Source organism: Hyperolius riggenbachi, chromosome 9 (genome assembly GCF_040937935.1).
Source record: "Hyperolius riggenbachi isolate aHypRig1 chromosome 9, aHypRig1.pri, whole genome shotgun sequence".
Lineage (NCBI taxonomy): Eukaryota > Metazoa > Chordata > Amphibia > Anura > Hyperoliidae > Hyperolius > Hyperolius riggenbachi.
This window is the reverse complement of record NC_090654.1, coordinates 49,007,360-49,016,914: the sequence shown is the minus strand read 5'-3', so window position 1 is coordinate 49,016,914 and position 9,555 is coordinate 49,007,360. Positions and strand designations below refer to the sequence as shown.

The 9,555-nt window shown below is 45.3% G+C and overlaps 1 protein-coding gene across 1 annotated transcript in view; it reads right to left on the bottom strand.

Annotated features, from left to right (window-relative positions):
* The window catches only part of COL7A1 (collagen type VII alpha 1 chain), a 331,680-nt gene that overhangs the window by 251,526 nt on the left and 70,599 nt on the right, over window positions 1–9,555 (bottom strand). The window contains exon 3 of the mRNA XM_068254821.1: window positions 1–69. This exon is cut by the window's left edge and continues 112 nt beyond it. Coding sequence (XP_068110922.1) covers window positions 1–69 — 69 coding nt within the window. The remainder of the gene's footprint in view (window positions 70–9,555) is intronic.

The following is a 9,555-nucleotide window of genomic DNA, read 5'->3' as shown; positions in this document are numbered from 1 at the left end:
CCCTCCCGATACTGGACGACCCATCGATAACAAATACTATGTCTGAGTCGTATATATTTTCGCATCGTGCTGTAACAGGAGAAGGGAAGAAATGACATCAGTCAGTATCTCTGACCAACAACAGCTATAAAAACTAAAAATGTTACACACTTCTTTCAAGTAGAACGTCTGAAATTATTTTTCTCCTTAAAGGAATACTTAAGTCAAAATAAAATCAATGGGAATAGGTTTTAGAAAAACAAACAGATACTTACCTATGGAGAGAGAAGGCTCTGGGTCCTATAGAGCAGGGCTTTTCAACCTGCGGGACGCGTACCACCAGTGGTACTTTGCTGTTGGCCAGGTGGTACGCACCTGGTTTCCGTGCCTCTTAATTGCACGCTTGCAGTTTGTCCTGATTCCAATCTAGTTCCACAATGTTCAGGCCCCCTTCACTTGCACCTCACAGTGACGACGTGTATACTTCAAATAAAGGAAGCAACAGCACTGCTCAATTCCTGTATTCGAAGTATACGCGCCGTCACTGTGCACCGTTTGCCTGGCTGTCTCTTTACTGAGGCAGGGCTGCTGCTGGTCCGAACTAATCCGCATGGCAGCGCAGCAAGGAGCAAACGAGGGGGAGTCAAACTCTGTATTGAGTCACTGCTAAGCTCTGTGGTGGTGGTGGTGGGGGGGAGATACCTATATTGAAAAGGAGGGGGGGCAGAGGGAGGAACTAAAAAGGCTACCTTTATTGGCTGTATTATCTGTAGGCTATCAATCTTTCTCCTTCCTCCTTTTCCCCTCCCATATGCCCCCTTGTTTAAAGTGTACCTGTAAGAAAAAAGTGCTAGAAATTCTCCTTGTCGGGGCTTGTCAATGTGTGTCCATGTGCAGTAGCGGCTTGCCACTCAGGGAAAAACAGCTGAGCCTGATTGGGTCTGCTCTATTGCGTAATACCACACTGGTGGTACTTGAAAATTTTCAGGAGATAAAAGTGGTACAATTAGTGAAGAGGTTGATAAGCCCTGCTATAGAGCCTTCCTTCTCCTCTCACGGTCCCTGTTCCAGCGCTGGCTGCCCTGTAGCAGTATTCGACCAATTACGTCAAATACTGCTCTAATCCTCCACCAAAGGGATGCTTCGGAAGTTTTCAGGAGCCCGAGAGCTAACGAAGATGGGCCGCTACATACTGTGCACGCGCGAGCGCAGTATGGAGCCACTTTGGTTCGCAAAGACTTCAGAAGTCCCTCACGACGGGGGATTCAAATGGAGGAGCTGCCACTGCAAGGAGGGGACCGGGAGAGGAGAGAGAAGGTTCTATAGGACCAAGAGCCTTCCCTCTCCTTAGGTAAGTATCTGGCTTTTTTTTTAACCAATTCCCATTGACTTTAATGGAAATAAGTATTTGCTTTTATTTGTGTAAGCTCTATCATTCTTATGTCAAGTCAAACAGGAACCTTCTTCACACACTACTTCCTGCAACACAGACTTCAGTTGCTGTTAGGGATGATCATGACATGCAAATTCTTCCAAAATTATACAAATTTGTATGCAAACCTGGGTTTAAATTGATTGGTCCATTTTCAAGGTGCATACATGTGCATAAAATGTGCATACATTTGCTTCAACTCTGAAGAATTTGCATATCTGTGATCATCCCTAGTTGCTGTATTCTGCAGTATATTCCGAGAGTTCAGTCTGGGCCCTTCCCCTAATCCCCTTGCAGTCTGAACAACATGATACTGAAATCAAGCAGGGAAAGTTGCCCCTCCCAAAAACCGCTTAGGGTGAGGTCATGCGTTCTGATAATCACGTAAACTGATGATAGCGTTAGATTGTAAACAAAAAAAGTTTGTAATTCTTGTAGTTCTATGTGTTAACTGCAGGTTAACTGGTAGCCAAGAATTCTGTGAAAAAAACAAACACCAGTATATGCTGCTCAACTGCAATTTATTGCATAAATATTTTGATGATCCAGAGCCAATAAAAAGCATCCTCACACATAGAGTCTGCATTTAACTCCATCAGCTGGGCTGCTCCAGCTCAACAAAAATTATTATTATTATTATTATTATTATTTATTGTATTTATAAAGCGCCAACATATTACGCAGCGCTGGACAATAAATAGAGATACATACATTGCAACAAGGGGTGACAGACAGAGAGGTAGCAAATGGTTATACAACATATCACAAGCAATCAGGGTATAAAATGCATTTTACAGAGACCCGGCAAAACAAGTCCGCGTTAGTCCATGAGAAGGGTGTCATTGCTGGGGTAGTAAAATTAAGAAGGACACACTAAGGGAGGGGGGAGGCCCTGCCAAAGGCTTAGGCCCCGTTCACACTTGCGTTTTGGCAATCCTGATCGGATCCTGACCTGATCCTGATCAGAACCGTACGGTTCCGATCCGGATCCGGTCCTTTTGTATCAGGCATGCATCAGGCTGCCACCCGGATCCGTGGGCAAAAAATAGCGAAATTTAAAAAAAAAAATGTTGGGGTCAGCAGAAGATGCACCTGGTGCACCTGTAGAATCAGGTGCTCCGCTGTAGGCCTCACCTCCACCTCCGACATTCTGCCAAACAGCTCCAGCACGTGTGTCACTGCTGCTCCACTCCAGACATGCTTGGCCCATGTGTCCCCATCCGAAATGGCCGCTTGAATACGCATAGGAAGTGGGGTAGAACGTCAGGTTTTTGTAGGCAGTGTGTTCTGTGCCTTCCGTTCCCCATTGGTTTCTGTGTTCCTGATGGTGCTGTCAGGCTCAGGTCCGGCTCCGGTCCGGGCGCGTGGGCCGGAGAGACGGACCCAAAAAAATAGCGCATGTTGGAAAAGAGTCCGGATCCGATCCGGCTCCGTACTGTACGGAACGGACACGTGTGAACGTCCGCATAGCCTTTACATTGCTATGCGGAACGTACGTTCCGTTTGTACAGTATGCGGTCCGGATCAGATCCGGAAAATCCGGATAGCGAACGCTAAAGTGAACCGGGCCTAACAATATAAAGGGTGGGAGGGGGACATAAGGTAGGACTGTGGAAAAGGTGGTTGACTGAAAGAGTTAGAGTGTGGTAGATGTGGGGTAGGCCACTTTAAAGAAATGTGTTTCGAGGGCTTGCTTGAAGGTGTTGAAGGAAGGAGCGAGTCTGAGGGGGAGTGGAAGGGAGTTCCATATTGTGGGGACAGCTCTTGAGAAGTCTTGTAAGCGTGCATGGGAATGAGAAATGAGTGGGGAGGTCAGGCGGAGATCATTGGAGGACTGGACGGGGCGGGCAGGTATATATCTGTAGATGAGCTCAGAAAAGTAGGTTGGGCAGGTCTTGTGCACAGATTTGAAGGTAAGGCACATAACCTTAAAACTGATCCTGAAGCTGATAGGGAGCCAGTGTAGGGCTTCGCAGAGGGGAGAAGTGAAAGCAGAGCGGTGGGAAAGATGGATAAGTCTAGCTGCTGCATTCATGACTGATTGAAGGGGTGCGACAAAAAACAAGATTTTCAGCTGAAGACAATTACGCATGTGAATGCTCTGCCTACCAAACTATAACATGGTATATAGTGACTGTGTAATAAATTCAAAGAGTTCTGGGCTTAGAGGAAACCAGAGACCAATTAATAAAAAGTTTATACATACCTGGGGTTTCCTCCAGTTCCATGCGCCTGGATTACTCCCACGCCACCATCTTCCGCCGCCCACAGCTCCGGTATCAGGTCCCGTTAATTTTTCCAGTGACGGCCAATCTGCGCAAGAGAAGTCGCAGAAGTAACGGGACCTGATACCGGAGCTGCAGGCAGCGGAGGACGGTGGCGTTGGAGTGATCCGTGCACATAGGGCTTAAAGAGACACTGAAGCGAAAAAAAAATTATGATATTATGATTTGTATGTGTAGTACAGCTAAGAAATAAAACATTAAAGGCAAAATCCGTGCATCTAAAAAAAACAAACTGCACTCACCTGGGGCTTCTTCCAGCTCCTGGCAGTCGATCGGTGCCCTCGGTGCAGCTCCTCTCCCTCCGGGCGTCCAGCGCTGAAGAAGCCGACCTCGCCAGGTCGGCTTCCGGGTCGGCGTCATGTGCGTTCCATGGCGCGGGTCACGTGATGTACATGACGTCATCTGGTCTCTACTGCGCAGGCGCAGTAGTTCTGCACCTGCGCAGTAGAGACCCGATGACGTCTCTACACCACGTGACCCCCCGCCGTGGAGTGCACGGAAGCCGACCTGGCGAGGTCGGTTTCTTCACCGCTAAGCGCCCGGAGGGAGAGGAGCTGCTCCGAGGGCACCGATCGACTGCCAGGAGCTGGAAGAAGCCCCAGGTGAGTGCAGTTTATTTTTTTTTAGATGCGCGGATCTTCCCTTTAAGATCAGATACATCAGTCTAGTTGTTTCCAGTACAGGAAGAGTTCAAAAACTCCAGTTGTTATCTCTATGCAAAAAAGCCATTAAGCTGTATGACTTTCAAAGTCGTGGAGAGGGCTGTCTTCTGACTTTTATTATCTCAAGTGTTTTATTTTGCTCTGCCAGAGGAGAGGTCATTAGTTCACAGACTGATCTGAAAGAATCATTTTGAATGCTGAATGTTGTGTAATCTGCACATATTATAGAATGATGCAATGTAAGAAAAAAACACTATATACCTGAAAATAAAAATATGAGAATATTTTCTTTGCTGCTAATCTTCTAGTAATTATTCATAGTACACAACCAATTCATTATATCATATATTTTTTTTCGCTTCAGTGTCTCTTTAAAGAAGCAAACTTTTTTTTTTTATTGGTCTCTGGGTACACTTTAAACTTTCCTTTTAAATTTGATGGAATTTACATCTTTTTAAGAAACACTAACAAGATGGTTGTAACAATGTCAATAAAACTGCTGCTAAACTTGAAGTGAGGTCAGAGGTTGGGTTTAAGATTTACAAAGGGTGTTTAAATTATGTCTGGTTACGGTTCTTCCATCACCTGACAGCCAATCATCATTAAGCACAGTGTTTGTCACTCGTCAGAGCTGTCATACAGACGCAGCTGGGGAGGGGAAGACCGGTGACTCTTCTAGGAAATGCTATCGCCCACTCCGTCAGCACCGCCTCCACCTTCTACAGCCTGCAGGAAGATTATTTTCATGTACAAACGTCCTCATTTGTTTCAGAGTCCAAGTCTGATTTACTAGAGGACCCCTTAGGCAAGAGATCCTTGAAGAAATTATGTGATCATGTTAACCGCAACTGGGACATTGTAATGACAATACATTAATGAAAACAAACATTGTACATATAGGCTTCAATTCATCAAAGGGTGTTCGATAACAAAACCCCAGTCCTTAAAATACCGCATTCGGTATTTTACACTTCACTGTGCTAATTCATCAATATTTTCCCATGTGTGGTAGTGGTTCGTTAAGTTACCGAACTACTAGGCTTCAATTCATCAAAGGCTGTCCGATAACAGCAGAGTGGTGCAGAGCAGCTTGGAATGTCCCTGTGTTGTTACAAGCTGATAACAATAGAAGGCATCCAGACATCCCTTTAGATGTAAAGGTGTTATAGTTACTGTTATTTATACTGCCTCTGCTGCTCTGAATCTGTCGATCAGTCTTTCTTAACATTTTATTTATTTGCCACAACGTAGATGAACTTCCTGGAGACATTACAAATGCCATGCTTGGTGATTTCACCACCAGCATCTTTGCATTATCAAACAGGGCCTGAAAGGGTTACACCACCGAAGGGAATCTGGGGATATATTTTGACCCGTTCTCTCTGCTCACTGCATGGGGGGTCTGGAAGCTTGTGTGGAGAAGCCTGTGTGACCTATCAGCTGCACTTGCAGGAGAACAGGGGCTGTTTCTATTGGCTGCCTGCTCCTGCTAATCATGAAAACATTCACACAGAAGGCTTTCGAAGCCTGTAACGACAGGGGAGAGCTTGAGATAAACACCGAATGTGCTAGCGAATGTGGGAACCTTGATGAATTAACATTTGTTGAGCACATGTCGGTAATTTATCTCATTGCTCTGTCATTTCAGCTTCTCATTCGGTAACAGCTTTGATGAATTAACATTTTCTAAAGTGCTTCGTTAAGTCAGCTGTTTTCAGCATTACCGAATGCGCTAATGCTTGATGAATTGAAGCCATAGCCAGTGCAGTCAATTACCCGATTTTCCTTAGGAGTGCATGAAATAGGGGTGCGAGGAAAAATGGGCACTGGGTGAAGCTGACATAAGTCTAAACAATAAATACTGTCGTGAATTGGGCAGCAAATGAAAACGACAAAATATTTACACAAAATTTTACTGCAACTAAACCTAACCCTACTCTCACACAGAACCCTCCTCCCCTTCCTGACACCCAACCCTAAAACCCAATCTTCTTGAGGCCTAACCTTAAAATACCCCTTCCTGACTGCTAATCATAAACCCACGTGATTCAAGAAAGAAACATTTGTTAAAGAGCAACTATTAGCCATACAATGGCCTCAATTCACTAAGCGTATCTCCTGTCTTTAATAACGTTTCTAGAGTTGTTACCATGGTAATAAGGCATGTAGTATTCAGGAAACATTTTACCTCAGGCAAACCTAAAGTTAACTCTTCTGTCTTTAAGTTAACTCTTTAATCCTTAAAATAACTCCAGAGTTAAAGACAGGCTGTTCATTAACTGCGTGCGAAAATAACTACAGAGGAGGTAACTTAACTACAGAGGAGGTAACTTAACTACAGAGGAGGTAACTTAAGGAATGAAGAGATAAGATAACTCTCTTACTGTGTGGAGGCAAGTTTTCTCTTGCCTTATTATCTCCAGCATGATCTTAGTGAATTGAGGCCAAAGCCATGAAAAAAGTAGACAATTACTTGCTCTACTTACATAACAGATGTATTACACTGTCCACATTTTCGTTCAGAATTAAAAACATTAGTGAAATCCAGAGAATTCTGTTCCTGGTAGGGGCCATCTTGGGTCCCATAGGCTAAAGCATTCCCCCCTGGCATCCCCTCTCCTCTCTGCACTATTACAGACTACAGAGCAGAGTGGGGAGGGATAAAAGCAGTGCAGACAGACTCACCTACTAATAGTTCCAAGCGCTGGAGTTCCCGTCTACAATCTCTGCACTACCACCGGCGGTAGTGCAGAGAGTATAGATGGGAACTCCAGCACCTGGAACCATTAGTAGGTGAGTCTGTGTGCGCTGATTTTACCCCTCCCCACTCTGCTCTGTAATAGTGTGGGGAGGAGAGGGGATGCCGAGGGGACATGCAGGGGGAGACAGATGCGGTGAAAGTGCAGACATGGCACACTACAGGAGGGGGGCAGAGGACAGTGACAGGGGACAGCTTCTGGCCCCCATTCCTGCATCCTAGCAGCTGGCAGTGGCAGGCGTTAAGTGGCCATTCACAGAGGTGTGGGAGGGGAAAACGAGAGGGACGGAGACTTCAGCCAATCAAGGCTGAATTAGCATGTGACGCAACTTCTCTTCTGCGGCTGTGTACGAGATAAGAGTTTCAAATTGACCAAAAATGGCAATAACTTTACATTTCTAAAACTATAATGTTCCAATTTTATCAAAACGAAAACAATATGTATACTGTTTATAGTAACTGTGTTAGTTAACAAAGTAGCGGCTGCTAGTCAAGTATCGCAGTCGCGATACTTCACAGGACCACCCGCATTTAAATGTATGCGTGTTGCTATGTAAGCAACGCGCGTACTACAGAAGTCACGCTCCTACATAGCAACACGCGCTGCTATGTAAGGTTTGCATAGCGGCCGTCCCTTCTTTTTAACGAGCACTCCCTCACATCGCTCCTGCACTGCTTTGGCAGCACAGCTTAATGAATCAAGCCCAATTTCAAAAACTATAACGTTCTAATTTCTGCTTTCAGCCCCCAATAGCTGATACTTGCATTAGCTCCTATGGTGGTGCCAAACTGTCCATTAGCTGCGGGCGCCCAAAATTCCTGCTTCCCTTCCTTAGAGCTATGGCCCACTAGAGTGATTTTAGCAGCGTTTTGGGATCGCTGGCGATAACTGGCAATTCCAAAACTGCTATGCCAATGAAAGTCAATGGAGGCAAACCCACAGGAGCAATTGTGGTTATGCAAATCGCAATTGCGGGTCCCTGCAGGATTTTTGGAGCATTTGTGTTCCAATAAAAAAGATAGTAATGCTGCAAAATCGCTTTTCAATCGCTATACAAAAGCGATTTTGCAGCAATTTTACTACCCGAACCAGAAAAAAATATCAATATAACTGTAATGATCGGTGTAGCAAACAGAAGTCTGGTTATTGTGTGATCTGCAGTATCACCAATAAATCAGACACTATACCTGATTATATGGTGATCTGCAGAATCACCAATAATGCAAGTATAGCTAACAAGGTAATAGCAAGTGTACAGTGCTTGCAACAGTAATACTGATTAGTTTGGCAGACCCTCACCAGAGGAGCTGGTGGGTACTATCCAGTAAGGAACCTCACCAGTGACAAGGGCTCACTGGTGAGTGGAGTGGTCAGACAGATCGGTTTGGCAACAGACAGGAGGATACAGTACAAAATTGGCAGGCAGAAGGATAGAGGTATTTCAGACAGGATCAGATGGGCAAAGGTACAGAATCAGATAGCGTAAGACTAGTCAGAAGAGAGCCAGAGTCATACACAGATAATCAAGCAATAATAACAGTAGTAATAACAATTCCTAGTCTTGTGTGAAATCCCTGGTTTCCTCCCAGATCAAAGCACACTGGAACTATCTAAGGTCTGAGTGCTCACACGAAGCATTCGCAACAGCAGACAGTTTGAAAGTGATTCCCGGAGGCTTAAGAAGCGGAGGAGACCCCTCGGCCACGCCCACGCCCATCAGCCAATCCGAGCTGCCGAGAGTCTTCTCTGACGTCAGCCGACCGGCAGGTCAGCTGACGCGCCTCCTCCCCGCATAAAGGTCCTCTCTGTGCTCGTGCGCGCGCCACAAAGCCACTCTATGAGCCACTGACAATCCCCTCGGCGTGCTAGATGCCGGGGGGGACAGGCGAAATGCCCGACAGGGGAACCGAAGCAGCTGCGGGGGGCATCCTGACTGCCCGCAGCTGCATCTCCACAGAATGTTACAATAACTTTACGTGATCGCAAATCACTCTGCAAACACACAAGTACTAAAATAAAATCACTTGAAAACTCCCTGAAAATTGCTCTAAAATTGCCATATGAAATGCTAGCAAAACACTAAGGGATCAATTCATAAAAGGCTGTGCAAAAAAATATCTGGTTGGGAAAATACCGCATTCAGTATTTTAGACTTTTGTGTGCTAATTCATAAACATTTTCACAGGTGCGATAGAAGTGCGGTAAATTTACGAAGCCCATTGACAAAACAGCAGAAGAGAGTGGAGTGTCTCTGTGTTGTTACAAGCTGTTCCGTGCACTGAGGGCAGTAAGAGGCATCAAGACATCCCTATAGATGTACATGTTTTGTTATACTGCCTCTGCTGGCTCTGAATCTGTCTATTAGTCTTTCTTAACATTCTATTCAGTCGCCACAGCTTAGATTAACTTCCAAGAAACTTTACACATGCCATGCTTAG